General features: G+C 37.1%; 2 protein-coding genes across 6 annotated transcripts; both read left to right on the plus strand.

Moving 5' to 3' along the window:
• The first annotated feature begins 97 nt into the window (after window positions 1–97).
• On the plus strand, window positions 98–9,638 carry LOC120278109 (BTB/POZ domain-containing protein At2g30600). 5 transcript variants are annotated; one of them, XM_039285029.1, is made up of 13 exons: window positions 101–341; window positions 1,403–2,207; window positions 2,320–2,649; window positions 2,913–3,140; window positions 3,836–3,997; window positions 5,765–5,977; window positions 6,058–6,105; window positions 6,181–6,239; window positions 6,344–6,476; window positions 6,559–6,633; window positions 6,710–6,790; window positions 9,041–9,109; window positions 9,186–9,638. In XM_039285029.1, exons 1-13 carry the CDS (start codon window positions 157–159, stop codon window positions 9,402–9,404), a joined length of 2,607 nt encoding a protein of 868 aa, XP_039140963.1. In that variant the 5' UTR covers window positions 101–156; the 3' UTR covers window positions 9,405–9,638. The 5 variants fall into 5 exon arrangements, 4 of the variants coding, with proteins under 4 accessions (XP_039140963.1, XP_039140985.1, XP_039140970.1 ...); XM_039285051.1 differs by having other exon boundaries at window positions 230–341; window positions 1,395–2,207; XM_039285036.1 differs by lacking the exon at window positions 101–341 and adding an exon at window positions 1,075–1,178 and having other exon boundaries at window positions 1,395–2,207.
• A 4,428-nt stretch (window positions 9,639–14,066) lies between these two features.
• Window positions 14,067–17,781, plus strand: LOC120278501 (pentatricopeptide repeat-containing protein At1g08070, chloroplastic-like). The gene is made up of 2 exons (XM_039285287.1): window positions 14,067–15,646; window positions 16,767–17,781. The coding sequence occupies exons 1-2, from the start codon at window positions 14,163–14,165 to the stop codon at window positions 17,272–17,274; spliced, it is 1,992 nt and encodes a 663-aa protein (XP_039141221.1). The 5' UTR covers window positions 14,067–14,162; the 3' UTR covers window positions 17,275–17,781.
• Window positions 17,782–25,944: the final 8,163 nt, after the last annotated feature.

The following is a 25,944-nucleotide window of genomic DNA, read 5'->3' on the forward strand; positions in this document are numbered from 1 at the left end:
ATTCAAATAATTTGATGGGGTTTTTGTTTAACTCTGCTTTTAATTTTAAAAACATTACGAGCTAACATAGAGAAATTCAATAAATAAATAACAGTTTTTGACTTTTTGGTTACTTCCACGAGTAATTTTCGGGACCCAGCGGCTGGCGATCCACTGATGCTAGGTGGCGCACATCATGAACCTCCTTGCATCCGTGCTTTCTTCTCCGCCAGCGGTACACCCATCCAATGTTCTTTTAGAGCAAACGAAGAAAATTCGGTAAAAAAATCAAAGAGATGTCAATTGATCAAGAGATGTGAGAGAAAAATCAGCAGTAGATCAAACCCCTGTTGTGCGATTAGGTAACCCCCTGAATCCTGATTGATCCTGTGATTTACTTTGTTTTCTATTGAAATTATTGTAGTTTTTTCTTTGATGAAATCGAATATCATCGGCATCCCTTATCCATTTGATGTCGAAATTAATATAACTCTATGTTTTGGGGGGTTTTTTGTAAGGCTGTGAGAAATTTTAGTGAGTATGAAAATTTATTTTGTGGTTTTTGCGGCAGTTTTAGGACAGTCCCCTTTGATTTTGTTTTTTTGGCTATGTTGGATGGATGAGGAGTAATGATGATGTGTTCCTTGCAATTACCTAGTTCTTAAGTGGTGATTGGTAGAATTGTTTGATAATGGGTGCAGAAATTTAGAAAAATAGCGGTGGATGTGTTGGATTAGGATTTTGATTTTTGAGTGGCCGTTGATTTTCTGGATTTGGGGCTATCCCCAACATCCAGTGGGGCTGTTTTGGCTGCGCTGATTTTTTAAAATAATTTCTTACATAGATGGTATGTTATGCGTCTGTCTTGCTAACATCTGAGCTTTAATTTGTGATTTATTTTAGTGTACCAAATCAATCATTTTTTAGGAAAGAAGTAGTGGATGCTGTCTTATCGAAAACAAAGAATCCGGTGACAGTGTCCCTGGGCTTATCCGAATCTGATTTTTTTTTTTTGGGTGCTGTTCACGTTTGACTTATTCGGCAGATATTTTCTTATATTTATGTGGCATGGCAAGCGCTGGTACAAAACAGACTGCAGTTAACGCTATAAATTTCTTGAGGCCATCATGCATTTATTTTTATGCTCTATAATTGTAACACTGAACGGCTCAGGTCCTACTATTGCCATATCCCAATTTGTACGTCTTTATTGCACATATTGCATCCTTTCCATCTATTTGTTTGTTTGCTGATAGATGTTTCTTCTGTTGAGTCTTAAATAATTGCAGAGCGAAATCTGTAGTTGTGTCCTATAGTGTTATATTACTTGTCTAGATGGTATTTTGGATTCTTGTAGTCTTAGATAATTTATCTGTTTTTGATTTAATTTTTCCTTGAGTTCTTCTTCCTTTAAGTTGATCAGGAAAATGGGTGGGGAGAAGCATAAAAGGTTCCTTACAGTTGCTCCTTTTGAGTGTGCTTGGCGAGAAGAGTTACGTTTTAGGGAAGCCGGGCGTGGATGTATAGCATTTGAAGCCTTCGCACATAATGATGTCACCTTGGTGTTTAGGGAGCAAGTTGGGAGCCAACATTACCATTATAAAATGGACAATAGTCCAAATTATACGGTGATCTTGGGTAGCCATAGGAATAGGAGGCTTAAGATTGAAGTGGATGGAAAGCCTGTAGTTGATGTCGAGGGTGTTGGCCTCTGTTGTTCTTCATCATTTCAGAGCTATTGGGTTAGTGTTTATGATGGATTGATTAGCATTGGGAGGGGGAGATACCCTTTCCAGAACCTTGTGTTTCAGTGGCTTGATTCGAAACCCAACTGTAATGTTCAATATGTTGGGCTAAGCAGCTGGGATAAACATGTTGGATATAGGAATATCAACGTCTTACCCTTAACCCAACATCACCATAGTCTCTGGAATCAAATTGACTTCAAGGAGTACCAAGAGGAAAATGATTCTGATGAGGACCGGGTTGATTTAGCCGATGAATTTGCTGAATGGGGACTTGCTAATTTTCTAGAGAACTGGGACTTTTCCGATATTTATTTTGTAGTTGATGGTAACACGAAAGCTATTCCTGCACACAAAGTTATTTTGGGAGCTTCAGGAGATCTCCTTTTTTCTTATACTGATGAGAATATCATCCGACTTCCTTCAACAACATATCCTGTCCTGCATGCCTTTCTGGAGTATATCTATGTTGGTCGTACTAACGTGAGTGACATGGCTATTATCATTTTGTGCTATTAAATACATGTCTGTAACATTCATCCTGTTCTGGACTAATTTTTGATTTTTCTCTCTCTCTTTTTTCTGGCTGCTTCAGATTGTTGAATCTCAATTGTCTCCTTTGAGAGATTTGAGCTTGAAGTTTCAAGTATTATCTCTAACCAAGAAGTGTGATGAAATTATTGGTCGTTTCAAGACAAACAAAAAGTTATTTGATTCTGGGACTAAAGTGGAAATAACATGTTCTGGTTCTCAAGTTCAGCAACATGCTATCCTTCCTCATGAACTACCCATTGATGTACCAAAGCTTAAACAATTTTTTGTTACTCATCAGCATAGTGACCTAAATATCTATATTGAAGGACACGGTTTCATTGCCAAGTCACACAAAATTATTCTTAGCTTATGGAGTGTTCCATTTGCGAAGGTTTGTGATGCTCTTTCCAGTTTATTTTTGGTTTTATGGAACTCATTTGTTCCCTTTTATATTATTACAATATCGAGATGATGTTTTCTGCATCTTTGTTTCAATGTGACTGGTTATTGTATTATTTATTTATTGGTTAACTCCGACCTTTAACCTGAAGAGTGAAGATTATCCATCATTGAACTATTAGTCAAGATCCATTGGCTCTTCTAATGTCAGTTCTCTGACTGCATTTCCCTTTATTGGAATTACTTATAATTCAGATGTTATCCAATGGAATGATGGAAAGCAACTCTTCAGATGTTTCGTTTAGTGATGTCTCTGCTGAGGCCTTTTTAGTCATGCTTCAATTTATGTATAGTGGAGAACTCATGGTGGATTTGGTTGAAGTCAGTTCCTTAATAATCCCGCTGCTTCTGCTGGCTGACCAGTTCAGTATTATGCCCCTACAAAGAGAATGCTGTAGATGTATTTTGGAATATCTCACAGAGGTACAGACTGAAGGAACTGTTCTTGCACTTATTGGGAGCATTTTCCTTTTTATTTTATTCCTGTATAACCTTTATCTTTCTCTTTTCATTTCAAATGCTATGTCCATATGGCAAGAAGTAGAAGAACAAAAAGGTAAGTTGCTTATGCATTTTAGTTGAAAATTAAATAAAATATCTGGGTTTCAAAGCTCCCAGTTGTAAAATAGAAGATTTGGTCTTTTTTTTGGAAAAATGAATTTGATGAGTTTAAACCAATAAAATCGTCTTGTATTATAGAACTTCTTTTAGATTGTAAACATCATTAGGATGGAGTGTTCATCTTTTAGGGTAGGCAGGTAGATATTGTTAAATGGTAGTATACAAGTATATCAATATCTAAATCTTCCCATGTTTAGTATGTGGGTAATTTTATGTATTTAGAATATTAAGACAATAATTTACTCTTATGTCCCAGCATTTGCAACAAGCAACTCATTGCTGAAGAGTTGCTGATGGGACTAATGAATGCCCGATTTGGTATTATGTGATATTAATTCATTTCATGTAAATATATATATGCAGGTCTTATCTTACTGGAAGAAGATCACCAATCAAGACTAATTTGTATTAGCAAACTTAATGGACAAGGCCTCTGAAGATTTTGGCGAAGTTCTTAGGTGTTTGTCTTAAGACTAACATCTCAAAGTTTGTTGCAGGATTCAGTCTGTCCCATCTTGCAAGCAGTGTCATCGATTGCATCATATAAACTGCTTGAAGAAACATGCAAGCAAAAGTTTTCCATGCATTTTGATTATTGCACAACTGCCAGCACCGAGTTTGTGTTGTTATGTGAGGAAACTTTTAAAGACATTCTTCAGGCAAGTTTCACCTTTCATGCATATGCTTAAATATATATGAAGACTTGGTTAGCCTCTTGTACAATTGAGTTCATAAAGTAAGCTTTGTTTAATGTACTTGATGCAAATACTTTTTGTTAATGCTGTAAAGGTTAGCTAGCTGATGGCAGTGTAGCACTTGGAAGATCACCTTCTCTTTTTACTAGGACTAACAAATAAAGTAATACATGAAAAGAAATGACAATACCTAGCATGAAAGCTATACTGAAGAACAGTGTAGTAGCATCTTGCTGTTGATGAAAGCTACTTTGTTTATCAACGGACAGTGCCAGCGCAAGACAATCTAAGAAATCTCATGCCTGGTGCTGTATTCTTTCAACCTGGCCTGAAATGTCACTCTAATTTTCCAGTTTCAGTCTGGTCTGGGCTGGGTGATTTTGAAATTTACTATGACTACTTAAAGCAAAGTCCCTGCTTACAACCCTGTTATCGACAGCAATAATTTATTCACAATTATATCTATGTGAGATTCAGGAAAAGGATTTGCTCTTGTTGTTCTAAGGCGCTTTTCTTTTTATGTGTTCCTTATCTTGTAACTTGGTGTCTTAATGTTGGGTGTCTTTTCTGTAGGCCATCATTTTGATCACAGCTGATCATTAGAACCTTGGAATGATGTTTTGTTAGCGGATCAGAGTTTAGGGTTAATGGTATCTTTTAAATATTTAGGAACATTTTTATCTGTGTTGACCAAATTTTCTCTTAATTAATACTCATAAGGACTAAATATTTTATGATTAAAAATTCAATTTTTCTATAGAAAAATACGTGTTTATTTATATTAATATTTTTTCAATTAATTATTAAATTTATTAAAATAATTAAATATTCTAAACAGAGGTTGGTGGATTATATTCAGGAATTTTCTCGTTGGAAGGGGCTTATCCTCCCCCAAACATCATTTTTGGGGTGCAACCCCAACATCAATTCACATAATTCATTTTGTCAATTTACATTGAAATGTGTCATTTCTTTGGCTTTTGCTTTTGGGGATCTGTTTATCCATTGCCATTTCTTTCTTCCTTGATCTACCTGATAGCTATGAGTGGAGATTATTTTTTTTATCTTGAGGCCGACAAATCAGTCCCTAAGTATAACTGTTAAAATTTTATAGTTGAATAAAGTGACAAGTACACCAATTAATTAACATAAGGCAATAGATTATCAAAAAATCATAATTTAAAGTGGAGCTAATAAATAAGATAAAAAAAAATAATCGGTTTGTTTACCATATCTTGGTTTATTTTTTCATCTTCAGGTTGGTTTTGTTTTTTAATTTAGAATTAAACATGAAGCCGTATAAGCATCTACAAACAACAATATTCTATGTGGTTGTTATTTAACCATCATGGGGTCATCACAGTTAAAAAGAAACTGCACATTGGTGTGTGGTTTTAGTTTATATAATCTCTATCGCCTGTGTTCTTGTAGACATGTTTGGTGCATTTTACATCTTGTGTAACTTTAGGATGGTAAGAAATTGTTTACCAGGTTCTCATGTATCTACTTTAGTTGATGTAATTAATCAATTTCCAACTCTTTAATATGTTGTGTCTGCTTGTTGTCATAATATGTATTAATGTGTTTCCTCTAGATGGCTAAATGTTGTTGACTCACACTGTTACAGTTTTTATTTTATTATTATTATTATTTTTTTTATTCTGAAAGTGTATGAACTTAGAGTTAATGAGTCATTGCAAAGTATAGTTAAGTTGATAATGTTTTTTGCAGCATGCTGATTTAACTGTGACATCAGAAGAGAAAGTCCTAGATGCTATTTTATTGTGGTGTATGCAATCCCCTGAAATCTGTGGGTGGGCCGCAATAGATGAGCTTTTAATGTCCTCAACGCCTGAGCAAGTTTTCAAAGGGAGGCTCCCGCTCATTGATATATTTCTACCTTATGTGCGCTTTCCATTAATGCCATTGCAGTTGCTTCAGATGGTATCATTTTGATGAGCAACTTTGTTGTTCGAGTTTTGTAATTTAATGATTGTGACGGCATGTTTCCTGTCCTATGGCAGCTCAATGAGAGTAAGCTTTGCAGTGTATTTCCAATATTTGATCAACTTGTAAGTATATTAGGCAATTATCTTCATTAGATTTCCATCTTTGTGCAATTAATTTTTATGTTGCACTCTTAACAGGTGATGGAAGCAATTAATTTTGCTGCCATAGGAATGACAACGCCTGTAAACAACCAGAAGTGAGAATAATCTACAACTTATATGTCCTGTGGATGATTTTCTATTCTTGTTTGCTGGCATTGGCCTTGTTAAAGAATCTAATAGTTATTCAAATTTTATTTAGTGTGAGATTTCAACATAGGCGGTCAAGCTTTAAGGAGCTCCAGTACATTTGTGATGGTGACAATAATGGAGTAATATATTTTGCTGGAACATCTTATGGTGAGCATCAGTGGTTGAATCCTGTCTTATCCAAAGTGAGTTTTATTTCATTTCTTTTATAAGAAAATGCAGGCTGATCACATTTAATAAAATTCCATTTACTTTTGTGCCCTTCAGAAAATTAATGTGACAGCTAGCAGTCCTGCTTCAAGATACACTGATTCAAAGGCACTCGTATCAAGGACGTACCAGGTTTGAATATTCCTAATCGGTCCATAGATGTACATTTTAGATATTAGTATTAAACATCAGTGACTTGGGTTCTTAGGCCACATTGTTTGCTGGACCCCGGATTGAGGATGGACGTACATGTGCATGGTGGATGATTGACATTGGACAAGATCACCAGGTTTACTTGACATTTTTTTTTAAATGACCGGTGATTATCATGAAAGTAATCTTTTTTGGATAGGAGTTACTGTTATCAATTCTGCATCTATAAGTTACTTTCTTACCAATGTTGCTGGTCATCTTCATTTGTTCACTATATGCCATTAAGTTTTAGTTTGATGGCGTAGAACTGTTGTTTAATAGGATGTGTGCATTCTTATGATCCTTAGTATTTTGTATTTGATGTTGTCAATCCCGAGCTAGGCAGGGAAAATGGACATATGGCATGGTTTGGCTTGATCATACTGATTTTATACTTAATCTAGGCCTACAAGCATGACTGTGTCATTATGAAGCGTGAGTCATGTGAACTGATTTTGCCCACATGTAGATTGGTTCATTAATTGTTATTGGGTTAGAAACAAAGAAATTAAAAACGTTCTGTGTTGGCCTTGGTTTAATAATATTGGATTCAGGGCTTCTTATTGTATGTATACTTTATTTGATTTATGTTTAGTTCAGGCTTCTTACGTCCGCAAAACTAGCTCAAGTGGAATGGGGTTTGGTTTTAATCGAGTTCAAATTGCACTTGAGTTGTCTTAGCTTATTTGCAAAGTTTAAACACCTGCAAAAAGGTCACCAGTTATGCATTTTATGTTTGCATCATTTAAACCAAGCAAACTTGGCCTAGGGTTTTGATGTAGGAGTTGAGAATTCTTGCTTATGTACCTCTTTGTTTTAGTTTAGTTCACGCTATTTTAGTTTTTACCAGTCCAAACGTAGGCTGAAAGCAAATATGCTTTTGTTTCAAAAAGTTACATACTATGCTCTAGTCATGAAATATGAGCAATCAAACTAAATTAAACCAAAAGTAAAATTCAGCTTTAGTTGTTGGTTTCCTAGAGAACACGCTGCTCATAGTTCATTATATAATCCATTTCTACATCTCATTTTCCACAGCTTCACATACGATCAAAGTCTGCCCCTTACCCAAAACAAGCTGTTGTGACTGCTGAATTAGTTTCATCACTCATTATAATGCAAACCTGTGTTTTTTATTTCCTTGAGTTTCCCAGAATAAATCTTAGTTATCTGGCTTCAAACTCTAGCTCTGGTTAAACCCATATGCTCATCCTGAAACAAAAGATTAGCCCATGCCTCCAAATTAAGTCGGGAAAAATTTAGAAAAAAGGAAAAATAAGCACGCGCGGGGCTTCCTTCCTTTTCTTATAAAGATAGAGATGGAAATACCTTTGTCAGTCTATTTATGCAATTTGCATGTTTTCTTTGGTTTAACATGTTTGATGCTTTTCTATAATATTTATTTAAAAAGAGAATTATATACCTAATGGCTAGGGCAATTTATCTGCCACTCTGGAGCATTTTTCTGGATTCTTTCTTTGTCATTATACAGAAGCCTCCAGAGCCTAAAAGTTTATGGGTCAAGTTTGATGAACATGAGAAAGAAAGTTTTAAGATTGTCAAGAGCGAAAAGAATGAGGAATCCATTCTTCTTCAATTTTTTTTTTTGGATAGAAATCCCTTTTTTGTGGTATTTTATGCTATATTGAAGTTTTAATTCCTTCAAGCTTATGATTCATTTTGATTTATAATATTCCATTCCTCAACAATAGATCATCTACTTCAAATGCTAAAAATCACACATCCAAACACCACTTTGGGTCTTTTTTTTTTTACCTTTTCGCCTTCCTTTAATTGAGAGGTACTGGACATATGTGAGGTCAACAATATTTTCCTGCGAAATATGAGGTGAGACAAAACCCTTTTTTTGAAGTTTTTGTATCATTGATTACTAATTCTTGTTTTCCATTTTAAGTAATAAGAAAGTTCAAATAATGAGTCTTGACAGCATAACTATCATGGTTTCAGTTTCCACATTCACTTAAACAAGTATTTTAATGTTAGTGTTAAACTCTTATAATGTTGATCTTCCACTCATCTCTGTCAATTATTGTTATGTAATATCCTTGGTTTCATACTTACAACATAGTCATCAGACCCAGGTCCAATTTGCATAAAATTTTTGCAGTGCCCTAGGGAACTCATGAAGAATATTTCTCCGTTGCATTAAAATCTTTGCAGTGTCCTCCTAGGGAACTCTTGAACTCATGAAGAACATTCTCAATTGCATTAAAATCTTTGCAGTTCCCTCCCTAGAGAACTCATCAAGAATGTTCCTGAATTGCATTAAATTCTAGCAGAGTACCCTCCAAGGGAACTCATAGTATTTGCTTCTTGATTCTTACAGCTAATGTGCAACTACTACACCTTGAGACAGGATGGTTCCAATGCATACCCTAGGTCATGGGCTCTACAGGTCTTATCTCATAAAAACTGAAAATATATATGTTTCATTTGTTAGATCCAATATCTTATATTTACTGTGCCATCAGGGATCTATGGATAAGGAGAACTGGACCAACCTGAGAGTGCATGAAAATGATCAAACAATTTGTCGCCGTGGTCAGTTCGCATCATGGCCCATACAGGGTCCGAGCTCACTCCTTCCTTTCAGGTTCTTTAGGGTTTTTTTGATGGGCCCAACAACCGAGGGTTCGACCTCGTGGAACCTTTGCATGTGCTTCATCGAACTCTATGGCTACTTCCACTGATGGGAACATTTTGCGACGTCACTGGCTTAGAAATATCTGCGACTGATCCTTTCTAATAGAAAATAAATCAGTGCCATTTCCATTGTCATGTACAATTTGGTTCCTCCTTGTTCCCAATTACAGTTTTCATTTGATAGGCATGTCCTTCGTTTTTTATTTTTTATTTTTACTTATTTTGTGCTTTTATTTGTGTTCAATTTAAAACTAATACATACGTTGATCTGTGTTTTCTTCCTTGTTTCTTGTTTTATTTAATATTTATATGGTGTCAAAACTTTTTTCTTTAAAATATAATTAATGAACTTACATGTTTTTATTTTTGTTAACCCCCGAAAAGGTTTGTGTTATTTAACTTTCATTCTGTTTTGCATGATTTTGAGTTAATTGTTCAGCTATGAAAATGGGCAGATATGTTAGGATATGACTTGTATTGACTAACGGTTTTTTGGTCTATTGATACCGGAGTTTTTTGTGAATGTACTTTATTGAGACATGATGTTAAGCTTGTGAATGTATTTTATGTTGGTGTACATCTTTAAACTTAAACATTAAATGGAGGTGTTTGTTGTCTAGTGTTAAAAAAAAAAAACTTGTATGGAGGTAGTCTAAGTTTTTTTCTTCATGCATTTTGTTTTTTTAAAATGTTAATATAGTTTAAAGGGTATAATGAAAAAAAAAACTCATGTCCAGAATTTTAAATTCACTTTTTTTTGAGTTGGTAACAAACAGGGTTGATAAAATAAGACAATTTATCCATGCCTTCAAATTTCTTGATTTCGTGTGTGTTTTGTTTGGGTTGTATTTGGTTTTACATGTAAAATCAAATACTTTACTTTATGAAATTCATTGTTTGTTTGAGTGTATTTGCAAATCCTGATGTAATTGGGATTACATTAGGATAACACTACTTTCATGGTGAATTATTATCATTGATGTAATCTGTTTTATAGCAGAAAAAGTTCTTATTTGTTTATTTTGTTTTTCATCCCTTTGTAATTTTTTTTAAGTGTTTAACATGAAAGTTAATTACAACAATTCTATATTATAAGCATTAGTAAATGTTGGAGTAATAATATACTTGTACATACACCTTGTACTTATATTTATATAACTTTGAGTACACATACTCTTGTGTACACCATTCTTATATTTATATGGGTTGATTTATTCTAATGATAAGCACTTCATTTTCTTCTCTCATCTACTATCATGGTATCAGATGCCGCCTGATCTCGTTGGATCTCTACCAGATTTTAGTCTAGCATATGACGTTGAAGTTTGTTCGGTCCTTCATTGCCTACGTGGACATCTATTCAGTTCCTCTTCGTCAGAATGGTCATTATTGGGATTTCTTGACACGAATTTCACATTTCTCACATTTCTTAGTTCTATTCCGATCGCCGTCGTCTCCATACCGTCATCAGCTCGGATGCTCGACCCGTTGAAATGATTGGCGATTTGATATATTTTTTTAGGCCATCCTCAGACCGAGGTGGTGTTCCTCTGGGTGTGCTCCTAAGCCACGAACTCCGAGTAGAAGGTCCATGCCATCTTTGTTGGAATGCCCGATTCTCATTGGTTCTTGGTTCAATTATCGTCGGATCTTCGACGACGTTGGCTCTTGGCCTTGTTCTCACCATCGTTTTTTCATCGTCTTGTTTCTGGTTGATCGGGAACCAGGAGGCATTCTTGTCATTTTGGAACTAGCCGACAGAGAATGGTGCATGCATAGATATTTGACAGCCATTTGAGATTTGAGTGATTGGTCCGCTTTCTTTTAGTGATTCACATGCTAGATTTCCTTTATCAGCTGACCATACCACTTCAAGTTCCAAGATTTCACTTATTTTATCATCTCTCACAGTGATTTAAAAAAACGCCGACCATTGATAAGTAATAAATTATAGTATATGTCTATTAGATTTGAGTTTCATTTCTTAGTTGATCATGTATATTTCGCTATATTTCTAGTTCAATTTCACTCTTTTAGTTCAAGTTACTGTTCTTTATCAGTTTACATGCAGATAAGTGGAGTATAGCCTTTATTTGAAACTTGGGTGACCTGTGATAGCTACCACACCCATGGATCGTGATGCAGAAATTTAAAAGACTAAAACCCTAAAAGAAGCATAACCTATTTGTGCCAGCTAACATAACTGTGGATCTTTGCCGCCATAGCAACCCTAATTTAACCCTCCTCTATATAATGCCAAGAAAAAGAATTTTAAAGGATCTTTTGGCTACGAGAACAAAGAGACGATTTCTCTAAGGGTTTAGATATCATCAAAAGCTATCAAAGAGGAGAAAGAAAACAAAGATCAAGGGAGAGATTTATCGATCTATAAGAACATCGCTCATGGAGGATCAAGAGTTTATTCTTTCTCATTCTTTGATTTATTTCATGTTTAGATCTATGATGGATATGAATATTTTATCTTATGAATTGAACATGAGCGAGTAGATCTTTTGTTCTAGGATTGGGATTAGCCTAATATTTAGATAATTGACGATGCATTGACTTTTATTTTCTTATTAATTTTTATTTACCTTTTGATTCACTTTTATGGAACTTAATGCTTGTGAATGAGTTGGACCCCTTATATTTGCATGATTTTAGATACCAAAGGAAGGACCAAAAGGTGAACTAAGGTGTTGGAAACCCTAAAACTGAACCCGAAATTCTAGATTATGATTTTTTGAGGATAACTAGATGTCATAGAACTTAAAGGATCTAATTAGATTCAATTGCCATGAAAGTAGGAGTTATTCTAAGTTAGATATTTCTCTATATTCTGAAAGAAAATAATGAGTATCCTAGGATATTCCACCTTCAAAGTAATTAAACCAAATCAATAAAAAAAGAAGAAGTTAATACGAAGTCTTTTATTTATCATTATGGTGAACCTTAATCCTAGAAGCCCTTGAAATCTGAATTAATCATCTAAGCCATTTGTAGCCTTGATTTTGTTAATTTTAGTTTTCATTGGTTGTTATTTCCACAATCCACATGCCTAACAATTCATCTAAATAAACCTAATTGCAAGAAATTGGTAGTTAGCAGCAAAGTCTTCGTGGGAATGATATTAATTTACTACTTGAACAATCCGTGCGCTTGTGGTACGCATCAGCAGGGCATGCACACACTTTCAGGTGCACATTTTTAGCATTCCATGTCCCGAAACCTTGGCATTTTTTTCCTATCTGCATATTGTTTTCCTTTTAACAATAGTAAAAAAAATGGGATCATTTTCCTCTTCTCAAACTCAATAGCTCTAATTACAAAGAATGGTTTACTACCGTTCATATTATTTTACTTGGTATGGAGCTTCTTGGCCCTTATTTGTCAGTCTTGCGAGATTGATATTCATATAGAAATTGAAAATCTTCCTACTACTCATGCAATGTGGGAACACTTGGGTCGCATGTTTGAGGATTCTAGCTCTGCTCGTTAGTATGCCATTTTGCAGGACATTACTCATGTACAGCAACGTGAGCACTCCGTCAGGGAGTATGTCTCTGACTTGTTGTCCCTATAGCTCCATATTGATTCTTCGGAGAAGTCTACTTACTTGACATGCATATGTTGTAAAACTCACACTCAGTCTCCCCAAACATAGCTCACCTTCGAATTCTTGGTGTATCTTCGTCCTGATTTTGAGGCTGTTTGACACACCCCTTGCGTGTGTGCACCGCAAGTGCACGGATTGTCAAAGTAATAAAGTACCCCGGTGAGTGGGTAGTCGTATCCACAGGGAATAGTTGTTAGGAAGCAAGTAGTGATGCTATTTAGCTATCAAGTAAATCGATTCGTGATTTGGGTGAACAATATCAATGCAAATAAAATAAAGAAAAGAGAACGGAAACACAATAGGAATAAGGAGAGGTAATCGATAGAGAGATAGGGTATCCGGACATTGCTCACCCTAGGACTATTGTTTCAAGTGCAAGACTAATCATTATGCCTCTTAATTGATGTTTAATGAGTTGTGGAAATCCAAAGACACACGATTCCAAACCTAAGGTCAACCGTGACTAACCCTATACTATATCCCGGGGAAAAGGAATGCTCTCGACGCCTCATACTGTGTAAGGTTGCTTAAAGCTCTAGGGACTTCAAGTGATAAATCCCTATTCTCTAATATAGATCTAACCCTTTGGTCTAGGTGAAAGACCCCTAGTCATGATTAAGCCCTAGCACTAAGGATAACTTCAACACTTCAGAAAAATGAATAATAATTTTAAAAAAAGTGGGTAAAAAAAAAGCTAAAAATGAGTGCCTTTAATAATTTATAAAAAAAAGTGTCATATGAAAAATACCACAGTTTTTTGACTTTTTAAATACCCGGTCAACATGTAATACGGATTGGATAATGATGTGATGATAAATTGATAATAAGGTTATTTAAAGTAATTAAAATAAATTTAAGAGCTATTATAGCAAATAGACTTAACGTTTTTCATATATGAATATCTAATATTCACTTTCAATTTATCTGCTTGAATTCTAAACTTTTTGTATGAAATAAACTTTTGTATTTTATCATCCAAAAAAAAATTCCCAATAATATTTATTTTTTAAAAGAAAAATTTGATTTTAAGTATTTTTGTTTTACAAATTTCTTATTTTCTTAAAATTTTTTTTCAAAAGACATATGTGCCGAGCAAGCGTCTAGCTTCATAAACGAGGGCCGTGGGTGTGCTGGTCGAACGCTGATATATCCGTCCACTGATTGACCGCCGATCATGTAATCATGTTTCATGCTTCTTCCTGAATCCAAAAACCTCGGCCACCTCAAGCAAGCCCACGCCCACATCCTCAAACACTTCCCCTCTTTCCAATGCTCATCGTTTCATCTCCTCCATCCCCTCCTCTCCTCCTACGCCTGCGCTCATCTCCGCTCCGCCCTGAACCTCCTGGCTCTCCTCCCCCACCCCACGCCCTTCCTCTTCAACTCTCTCATCCGTTCTCTCTCCGTCTCCAACCACCCTCACCACTCGGTCGTGCTTTTCCGCCAAATGCTCCACCTAGGGCCCCGCCCGAACAACTTCACCTATCCCTTTCTCGTCAAGTCCTGCACCGCGGCCTTGAGCTTCCGGTGTGGAGTAATGGTGCATACTCATGTTGTTAGATCTGGGCTTGAGATTGATCCGTATATCCAGAGTGCGTTGATTTGTATGTATGCAGGTTGTAAGGATGTTGATTCCGCACGGAAGGTGTTCGATGGATGCTCTGATTGGCAGACTGTTTGTTGGAACTCGATGCTTGATGGGTATGTGAAATTAGGAGAAATAGGTCAGGCGAGAGTGTTGTTTGACAGGATGGGATGCAAAGATGTTATTTCTTGGAATACTATGATAAATGGATTGGCGATTCTTGGTGAGTTAGATGATGCGCAAGAGTTGTTTTCTCAAATGCCTGACAGAAATGTGGTGTCTTGGAATTCTATGCTTGCTGGCCATGTCAAGTGTGGGGATGTTCAGGGTGCGTGTAAAGTTTTTAAGGAAATGCCTCAACGAGATATTGTGTCATGGAACACAATGTTGGCGTGTTATGCGCAAAGTGGTCATTCTAGTCAAGCACTTAAGCTTTTTGATAGGATGAAAAGTGTGGGCATGAAGCCAACTGATGCGACCATTGTGAGCTTATTGTCGGCTTGTGCTCATTTAGGAGCATTGGATCAAGGGAGGCGGCTCCATGACTACATTGATGGGAATAATATTGAGCTCAGTACTATTCTTGCTACTGCACTTGTCGACATGTATGCGAAATGTGGGAGCTTTGCTCAGGCTTGGCAAATCTTTCATGGCATTGAGCAAAAGGATTTACTAGCATGGAATACTATGATGGCGGGTATGGCCATGCATGGGTATGCTGAAGATGCACTTCGGCTTTTTTGTGAGATGACTGAGAATGGTACCATGCCAGATGATATAACGTTTGTTGTCATACTTAGTGCTTGTAGTCATGCTGGTATGGTCAAAGAGGGCCGCTGCCTTCTTAATTCCATGAAGGAAAAATATGGAATTGACCCAAAGCTTGAGCATTATGGATGTGTCATTGATCTTCTAGCCCGCTCAGGATTGTTGGAGGAGGCTATGGAGCTCACCAGGGCAATGCCCATGGAACCCAATGCCCCTGCATGGGGTGCATTGCTTGGTGGATGCAGGATCCATGAGAACATCAAGATAGCTGAAGATGTTGGAAAACGCCTTCTGAACATTCAGCCAAGTCACAGTGGTCGGTAAGTTAAACTTGGTCATACTCCCTTCAAGTTTGCCATCATTGATAGTCATGCCCACATTTTTCTTTGTACTATCGTTTTTTTATTTGTTGGAAATAGTTCACTTATTTGTCAATTTGATATTGGTCATGCTCATCTCACTCAAAGAGTTTGGCCTACTTTTTAGCATATTGAAATTAGGGGACTAATGACTATTCGCCCTTAAAACATCATTTGTTTTGTTTAAATTCATTGGTAGAATTTTTTGACTTTGTACCTTAGAGTTAAAGTGGAAATATGATATGGGATATTTGCACAAAAGTCAAAATTTTATTGCAGCTCTGTGTCTCATGTAATAAGTCAATCTTTTCAAAGTAAGAATTGTGTCCTGACATATACGCATATAAAATGAGTACTTGTGCAAAATATTGATTTTTGTTTCGATTTCTTTTATTGGGATGTATCATTGCTGGTCAACATGAATAGGAGCTCTGAAATTTTCTTCCACTTGCAGCTTAGACTTCACTATGAAATTTTGCACATCAAATTATCTGTTAAAAACATCACCTGATCTTGCATGTTAGCAACAAATGTCTTGGGTTTAAACTGGAAGTGACTAAACATTCAAGTTATGTCAGATTGTTATTTAAAGTTGTAATCAATTGCTATAGTTTTCTCTTCTTATTTTGCTTAAGAAATTATAGTCACAAGAGTTGTGGTGGATGTATCTCAGCTTAGTTGCATGATTTGCTGGAGTAAATAGATCTCTGGTCTATTGCAGCACTGCAAGCAATCTCGTTTTCCTAAAAACTTTGGTTTTCCTGGAGTTTAAAGTACTGATGTCAGGAAATGGAATTCAGATCAAATGCCCTGGCACCCTTTCATTGTAGTTAGAAAATTGTACCAGGGCGTCAAGGATAAGCCAGCTTGAGCCTATGTTTTGATGTGCAAATTAGCAAGACTTGGCCTTCTTCCTGATTGATAGCATTCACAATCTTTTTTGTTCACTTGTATTTCTTACCATATGCTAAATGCAACTTAGCTAAGATGTCATGCGAATTGGATTTTTCCAGATGATACCAACCACTGGAACTTGAATTACCTCAGGGCTCATTACTTCTTGTTGTTGTTTCTATGACAGATATGTTCTGCTTTCCAACATTTATGCTACTGTTAATAGATGGGAAGATGCTAGAAATGTCAGAAGCATGATGATTGCTAATGGAGTCGCTAAAATACCAGGCTTGAGCATGATAGAATTGAAGGGAGCCGTGCACCAATTTGTTGCTGGTGACCAGTCTCATCCTGAGACACAGAAAATCTACTCGAAGCTTGCTGAAATATTTGACAGATTGAAGGTTGAAGCTGGGTATTTACCAGACACAAAGCAGGTCCTACTTGATATCGAGGAAGAGGAGAAGGAAAATGCTCTGTTCTTCCATAGTGAGAAATTAGCAATTGCTATTGGTCTCTTGTACACTAGTCCAGATGAGACCATTAGAGTGGTGAAGAACCTTCGGGTGTGCAGAGACTGCCACCATGTAATGAAGATTATATCTAAGGTGTATTGTAGAGAAATTATAATGAGGGATAGGAACCGTTTCCACCATTTTATCCGTGGTGCTTGCTCTTGTAAGGGCTATTGGTAGTTTGATATGGCAGATGACTAAACTGGGAATAGAATCAAGTAATATGCTTGAAGTATTGCAAGGCCTCATGTTTAGGAATTCTTTAGAGTCGGTCCTTGGAAAAATCTATCCTGAAAAACATATGGGGAAGTCTACGATTCACAAACTTGGTGGCTTACCTTTTGGTTATTGGTTCTGTTGTCCTTTGTGAGGCTATTATTTAGCATCAACCAGCATCTTGGCTTGCTGATTTTTGCAATATCAGTCTTCGGAACATTGAGCATCATTATTGCACTGCTTACGGAAAGATTAGTTGTTATTGCAAGTTTCAAGCATCTGTTTCAGAGTCGTGTGTGCCAATTCATGTCACGACAAGTCAACCCCAAAGACAATGTGAAAATAGCCACCCTTTAACAGCCACACCGCTGTTGGTTTTTAGGAAAGATCAATTTTAATTCATTTTGTGAACACAAGCTCTATATGCCCATTATGATATTGAATATTTGGCAATTCAAATATATTATTCACTGTGGCTGAATTTTGTTATAAGTGAAGGATAGGACTAGGAGTAATGCTATACATAACGAATGAATTTCACGACACGAAATCCTCACACGACCAACGTGGCAGCTAATTTTCTCTCTCCTAATCAACATATATTAAAAATAAAAATAAAAAAAATTGGGAAAAATTGTGATTTTGCAAGCCCTAATCTTCCGTCTTCACATCATCATCAGTCGCCTATCAACCGACGCCGCTGCCGCTTGTAGCCAACCCGTCAATCACACCGTGGCAATTTGTCGCGGAGGTTGGATGGATTTGGAGCGGATGAGAGGAAGAAGATGAGCTTTACCAGAGGTTTCAGAGGAGTTGGACGATGACGCTGCCGATGTCGACAATGTTGAAGCCGCTGATGAGGATGACGATGATGTAGGGATGGTGAAGATGGCGGAAGACTTGCAGCCATCAACAAGCTTCAAGCTCCAGATCTTCACGAATAGATTGTTCTGCATCTCTTCTTCTCAATCGAAATCCAAAAGAATTGGAAAACAAGAATTTAGGAATTCATGGATTGGGATCAAAGAGAATTGGGGAAGCCCGCAAGCACCACCGGTGAAGAATGAGAGAGTTCAAGGATTTGTCGATTGTGATGCTAGCTCAAAGATGATGACGATGTGTTTTTTTTTCTTTTTTTTCTTTTCTTTCTTAATTTATTTTTTCAAGGCGAAAAATGGAGGAAACTTTGGCAACGATGAAATTGTTGGACTAAAAAAAAATGGGGTTTTTTTTTGTTTTAATTTGTTTTATGATTAAGATTTATTTGTTATCACTATCTTTATCTTCACACCATCTCCAAACTAGCTGTTTTTTCGTCACATCCACCATTTGTCGCCTGTTAACCAACGCCGGTAGCCCATCAACTAATGACCATCGTTTGTCAGCTGATCAAGACTTGCAAGTGATGATGCCAGCCTTGAAATCACAATTTTTTTATTTCTAATTTTTAATACATACAGATTAGGAAAGAGAAAACCAGATGCCACGTTGGTCATGTGAGAATTTCGTGAAATTCATTCTTTATATATAGCATTACTCTTTCTTATGTATATTATGCTGTCATAATGCCATGCTGGATTGCTGGCTTGGTGGAGTTTGGTGAAGGGTGGGAAACCATGTAGTCTGTTTGTTGATCTATTGTCCCTTTGAAAAAGTTATTAAAGAATTATCAACCACTCAATCACTGTGGCAAGTGACACCATCCATCTGCTGTTGGAGATTTCATACTACGTTAAGGTATTCAGGTTTTATTCCTTCGATTTATGTTTTTAAATCTAAAATTAAAATAAAATAAAAGCATGGAATATATAGATATATATAATAATGGATACTTATTTAAAAGAAAGAATAAGCTCCGGGACTTAGAACTAATGGTTTTTTTTAATATTGTTTTTTTTGTTTTGTTTTAATATATATATATGTATAAGTCAAAGGTACTAGGACTGAAAATCAAAATAAACAGAAAATGACAAGGTATTGGGACTTGCAATAGAATGTTATGTCTGTCCTTTGGTTGGGGAACCAATTGAGACGGGGAGGAGCGCATTGAAAGAAGCTCGTCGGCTGAGAGGGGTGCTCATCGGAGGAGAGAAGCTCATCAGCAAGGAGAGACAGCTCGTTGGAAGAGAGAAACTTGTCGGCGGAGAGAAGCTCGTCGGCAAGGAGAGACAGCTCGTCGGAAGAGAGAAACTCGTCGGCGGAAAGAAGCTCGTCGGCAAGGAGAGACAGCTCGTCGGCGGAGAGAAGCTTGTCGGCAAGGAGAGACAGCTCGTCGGAAGAGAGAAACTCGTCGGTGGAGAAAAGCTCGTTGGTAAGGAGAGACAGCTCGTCTGCAAGAAGAGACAGCTTGTCGGCAAGCTACAAGAAATAATATAAATAATGCTCAGACAAAGGTGGCAAGACGGCTGAGAGGAGCTCGTTGGCTGAAGGTCGGACAAAGGTTGTAAGGCTCGGATAAAGCTTGTTGGAGAGCTACCAAATCAAACCGGAGGACGTGCAAAATTCCGGACTGAACAAATGCACAGCAACGGTACAAACCGGACTAAACAAATGCACAGCGACGTCATAAACCGGACTAAACAGGATTCCGGCGAGATCGGCAGGTGTCTGAAAGAATGAAATGAATTTCATTAGGGCAACAACCCATATAAATACACGAATGATGTACATATGTATGTATACATAAATATAATATACGAATACAAGTATTATATTACTCTAACAAATTATTACTCAAAATTCTCATAGCTGCGGTTTAAAAATGATGAAACAAGATATTATATGACCGTTTTTATCTTGATATTTCAACTGACTTTGCCATGAACATTGCTCAAGATTTCTTATTTAGCCAACAAAGCAAACAAAAATGCCATATTTTTCTAATAATTGGCGATAAATATTTTGCATGTACTTTTAGGAAAATTCTCAGAACAAAACACAACTTACGTTGATGATTATTGTTGTTGTCATATGAACCCAACTTAATTTTTTGTATGTTGAGACTATGCACATGTTCTTAAAATGATTTTATGTTATTTTCATCACACATTACCTAAAGTAAGAACTTTAGGTAAAACAAAGAGATCAATTCTTGAATATTGCTGAGGTGAAAGCGCACTAACCGTCCTCAAGTTAATGGTAGTTCTGGTCCTTGAACTCAAAAGAGATGCACTATGGTCCTTTTTCCTCACCTAGTCTCGTTATAGTTGACTAATCAAAGATATAGAATCACAAAATAATTTTATATTAATAATTTTACTTGATTATGGGATTATGACTTTTATGCATTAATATTAATTATCCAAAATAATGTCACAAGAACCTCTGCCAAATAATCAAGGGCAACTGAGGCAAAACAGAAAAATCAATTTTGTTGATATCATGAAATGCATATGATTTAGTTATAAATATATGCGCTTGATTAATATGTTGAAACTTAGGAAAGTTTGTATAAAAACAAAGAGTATCATCTTATGGTGCATTTGGCCCCATTTTGACTTTTTTTTTTTTATTGTTATTGTTATTGTTTTTGTTTTTGTGAAGAGGACTAATGTGTGCCAAGTTAATAGCCTTTTTTTGAAGAGGACTGATGAATATGTGACCCTTTTTTTAATGTTTATTTTTCATATTTTAGCTCGAATTTTGTACTTTTGAAAAAAGTTCTTTTGATAAACTTTTGAAGGGTTGTAGGGAAAATATGAAGAAAACAACCCCCAAAGAGTGGAAAAACAAGGGGAAGAAAGCTGTGAAGTGTAATCACGCTTGGAGATTTTACACAACTTCACTAAAGTAGTTTGATCTTCATCATTCCTGATAAGAATGTAGTGTTCCTGGGCTTGTTGAAAAGGTAATTCAAAGCTTAGCAAGTTTTGTATTCAGAGTTTTTTGAGAATCATTGTGCATCACAGGGAAAAATGGCATGCAATTTGTAGCTGTTAATGACCCAGCCTTGGCCCGAACTGGAGTCCAAGCCTCAAATTAGTTAGATTTCTGGCTGGATTAGCACGTCAGTTATTAACAAGTGGCTTAACCAATTAACTGAATTAGTTAAGAATGGTGAGAAATTTGAATCTAAGGGGTTTCTAGAAGATGAGGAGTCTATATAAGTGATAGAAAGATCAAGAGAGGGACTTCTTTGCAAACTTTTGAATTTTTGGACTTTTGGATGGGCTTGGAGGAGATAACAAAGCTCCATTGGAGTGGAGATCAAGGTAAACAAGGGGAAAAGCTTGAAAATTACCATCAACCCTTGGGTTTGTTTCTCTGTTTCTCAAGTTCATGATGATTTGTATTTTGATCCCTTGTATGTTCATGAATTCTCAAACTTTGATGGTGTGAATATTTGTAGTTAATGAAGAAACGTATAGAGGTAGAAGATCTCTCCTTTTTTTCATTATATTATTTTTTACAAGAATACATCGGTATATATAAAAGAATGTAAACATCTATATATGAAAACCTTTTAATATGGTTACATCTAAATATGGCTATATGTATCATGCCTCAATCAATCAATTAATGAATCAATTAATCAATTGAATTGATTGATTATATCCAAAGATACTTTCTTCACTAATCCCGCGGAGGACAACTCATGCCAACACTCCCCCTCAAGTTGGTGCGTATAGATCTCGAATGCCCAACTTGTCAAGTGAGTTGTAGAAGCTTCTGCTACATACAGCTTTCGTGAGTATGCCTGCCAACTGGTCTTCGGATTTAACAAAAAGAAATCAAATTATCTTGGCCTCAAGATTTTGTTTGATAAAACGCCGATCTACTTCCACATGTTTGGTACGATCATGCTGGACTGGGTTGTGAGAAATGTCAATTGCAACCTTGTTATCATAGAACAGGTTCATCTCACAACTAGGAGCAAACCCAATTTCGGTTAATAGCCTTCGAAGCCAGAGAAGTTTACACAGACCCTTAGCCATTCCACAAAACTTTGCTTCAGCACTTGATAATGCTACTGCCTTTTGCTTCTTACTTCTCCATGTGACCAAGTTCTCGCCAACAAAACATAAATCCTATCGGAGATATTTCCTACCCAGTCAGCATCTGTGTAACCTTCTACCTGTAGGTGATTATTTCTTGAAAACATAATTCCTTTTCCAGGAGAAGACTTTAGATATCGGAGAATCCGGATCACCGCATTCATATGATCTTCATTTGGACAATGCATGAATTGGGTTACTACACTCACTGCATAGGCAATATCAGATCATGTATGAGAGAGATAAATAAGCTTTCCAACTAATCTTTGATACCTTCCTTTGTCTGTTGGCACTTGGTTTGGATATTCTCCAAGTTTGTGATTTTGGATTATTGGTGTATCTGCTGGTTTACAATCCAACAAACCAACTTCTGATAATAAATCTAGGATATATTTTCGTTGGGAAAGAAATATGCCTTGCTTTGATTTAGTAACTTCAATTCCCAGAAAATATTTGAGACCTCTTACACTCTTCATCTCAAAATCTGTAGCCAATTGTTTTTGAAGTCTTGCTATTTCTTCGGGGTCATCTCCTATAATGATCATATCATCTACATAGACTATCAATGTTGTTATCATGGTCTGGTGATGCTTCAAGAATAGCTTATGATCTGAGTTACTTTGCTGAAAGCCATATTTTTTACATTGCTGAACTCAAGCGCCCAAACCACGCTCTAGGAGATTGCTTCAAGCCATACAAGGTTCGTTGTAGTTTGCATACAACCATATCTTTAGAGTTTGCCATATATCCTGGGGGAACATCTATGTAGATTTCTTCTTCAAGATCTCCATGAAGAAAGGTGTTTTTTTACATCAAACTAGTGTAATGGCCAATCAAGATTTGCTGCAAGAGATAGTAGGACTCTGACAGTATTCAACTTGACCACAAGTGAGAATGTCTCTTGGTAGTCTATGCCATAGGTTTGTGTATAACCTTTTGCCACCAATCATGCTTTATACCTTTCGACTGAACCATCGGATTTGTATTTGATAGAGAATACCCACTTACACCCCACAGTTTTTTTACCTTCTAGTAAGGGAACAAGAGTCCATGTCGCATTTTTTAGTAATGCCTCCATTTCTTCCTTCATAGCGTTGATCCTCTTAGCGTCTTCCAGAGCCTTGTCAACACTTGTTGGAATAGGATGTGAAGAGAGTTCATTCACAAAGTTCTTGAGGGGTTTGGACAACCCCTTTGTAGAAACATAATTAGAAATTATTAATCTCGATCTCTGGTCCTCGAATTCAGGGGAATATCTGTTTGGTGGCTTGCCCCGATTGTGCTTGAAAGGTAACTCATAGCCAACAGGGTCATCAAAAATGTGAGGTGTGATAGGAGAGCTTACCTCAATGATATTCTCAGGAGATGGGTCATTGGATATTGAGGAGTGGGGGGGTATTGCTATGTCAGCTTCTGAAGATGTCAAAGATGTCGGCTCTGGATTAGGTGTCAAATCAGTGTCCTTGAACCAGTCAAATGTTAACCAATTCATCTTTTCTACTGCTGGTGTCTCCCCCTGAAGAGAAGAATTGGATGCAGCTAGAGAGTAGAAAGTGTCGGATTCAAGGAGTGTGACATCCTTAGTTACATAGGTGTGTCGAGTTGTTGGGTCGTAGTAGTGGTACCCTTTTTGATGTGTGGCGTAGCCCAAAAAAAGGCAACGAATGGCACAAGGATCAAGCTTTGTTTATTGGTTCTTATGGAGATGAACAAATGCAACACACCCAAAGACACGAGGTGGAAGCATCAGGATGGTAGGTAATGAAACATAGGTTGATAAGGCCTGGAGTGGAGTCTTGAACTCAAGGACTGTGGAAGGCATGCGGTTATTGAGATGAACAGCTATGGTGACCGCATCACCCCAGTGGTGGCTAGGTACATGAGTTCCAAGTAATAACACACGAGCAGTTTCAAGGATGTGCCAATTCTTGAGCTCGGCAATACCATTTTGTTTCGGAGTCTGGGAGCATGAGGTCTCATGAATCAGTCTATGATGGAAATAATTACGGAATTGCTGATTCACATATTTCCCTCCATTATCTGAGCGAAGTGTTGGGAGTTTCACCGAGAACTGTGTTTGAATCATTGCTTGAAATGTCTGAAAGACATGAAACACCTCATGTTTATGTCGTAACAAATAAATCCAAGTCATGCGAGCACAATCATTAGCAAATATTAGAAACCAGCAGAAACCAGACATAGTGGGTTTAGGGGAAGGACCCCAAACATCTGAGTGAACCAAGGAAAAAGAAACATCACTCTTAGTTATACTCAATAGATAAGGGACTCGATGACTTTTAGCAAGAATGCAAGTTTCACATTTAAAATCTAAAGGTGACAAACCCACAAATAAATCAGGAAACACATGTTATAGATAACCAAATAAAGTATGGCCTAACCGATGGTGCCAAAGCAAAATCTGTTCCATTTTGAGGTGGCGTGGGAAATGCATGTGGTGTCCGTGACCAATACTGAAATCTTCCATATAGTAGAGCCCCCCCTTCGCAGTACCACGCCCAATGATCTCCTTGGTGAGAATATCCTGAAGAAGACAAAAACCATGATAAATTAGCACGCCACAATTCAAGTCTTTAGTAACTTGACTCATGGATAGTAACTTGTGAGAAAGAGAAGGTACGAGTAAAGTATTAGACAATGGTAGGGCTGGGGACAACATTACAGTCCCGACCCCTATAACTGAAGAGATACTTCCATTAGCATTGGTGATGCTAGTTCGCCGAGGAGGGGAATGTTGAGAAAAATCAGTGGTGTCAAACGTCATATGATCTGTTGCTCCAGAATCAAGTATCCAAGCACTACAGTCAGCCTCTCGATTAAAAACAAAAGAAGCATTACCTGGGTCAATATTGGAGCTATTGGATGGAATAAGGGAAAGATGTGGTGTTGTGGTAGCCACTGCAGCCTTGCCGACACTTGTATCAATCCCAACTCCATCATGCCTTTTATGAGCCTGTAGTTCGTGCCACCAATTGGGATACCCATGAAGCTTGAAATAGGTCTTATGGGTATGCTTTGTACCCCCACAGTGAGAGCATTTAGAATTATCAGAGGAAGTACAGGACTTAGAGGTAGAACCGGATTTGCCACCATGCAAAGAGCAAGGCGACGAGCTATGTGGAAGACTCTTGGATGCCAAACTTGCTCCTGGTATAGCACTGATGCTACTTGTCATCATCACCTCTTGATGAAGAGCTTCCCTCGAACATGTGTATAAGCTTGCTCCACTGTTGGGAAGGGCTTCAGCTGCAGAACATCACATCTGATGTGGTTTAAACGGTCATAGAGACCATCCAAGAATGCATAGACCCGATCTTCTTGAATGAGGGAGTTGTAATGCTGAATATCCGTTGGGCATTCCATCGGGTTGGCCCTACAGAAGTCAATTTCACGCTAAAGGCCTTGGAGGGTGGTGTAGAATTTTTCAAGAGAGCCACCAGCTTGTTTAAGGCGGGTCACACGTCATTGGAGGTCATACACCTGGGAGGTGTCACTGCCATAGAAATAGGTAGTAGCAATTGCATCCCACACCTGCTTGGCTATGGGAAAGTGGACAAAATTACCGATAAGAGAAAGTCCATGGAATTAATCAACCAGCTTTTAACGATAGCATTGTCTGTGC

This window comes from Dioscorea cayenensis, chromosome 2 (genome assembly GCF_009730915.1).
Source record: "Dioscorea cayenensis subsp. rotundata cultivar TDr96_F1 chromosome 2, TDr96_F1_v2_PseudoChromosome.rev07_lg8_w22 25.fasta, whole genome shotgun sequence".
NCBI classification, from domain to species: domain Eukaryota; kingdom Viridiplantae; phylum Streptophyta; class Magnoliopsida; order Dioscoreales; family Dioscoreaceae; genus Dioscorea; species Dioscorea cayenensis.

Coding starts and splice junctions, on each gene's coding strand:
- LOC120278501 (XM_039285287.1), top strand. CDS start 14,163: ATGCTTCTTCCTGAATCCAAAAACCTCGGCCACCTCAAGCAAGCCCAC. Junction 15,647..16,766: donor CAGCCAAGTCACAGTGGTCG/GTAAGTTAAACT, acceptor TTTCTATGACAG/ATATGTTCTGCTTTCCAACA.
- LOC120278109 (XM_039285029.1), top strand. CDS start 157: ATGCTAGGTGGCGCACATCATGAACCTCCTTGCATCCGTGCTTTCTTC. Junction 6,477..6,558: donor TGAATCCTGTCTTATCCAAA/GTGAGTTTTATT, acceptor TGTGCCCTTCAG/AAAATTAATGTGACAGCTAG. Junction 6,634..6,709: donor TCGTATCAAGGACGTACCAG/GTTTGAATATTC, acceptor TTGGGTTCTTAG/GCCACATTGTTTGCTGGACC.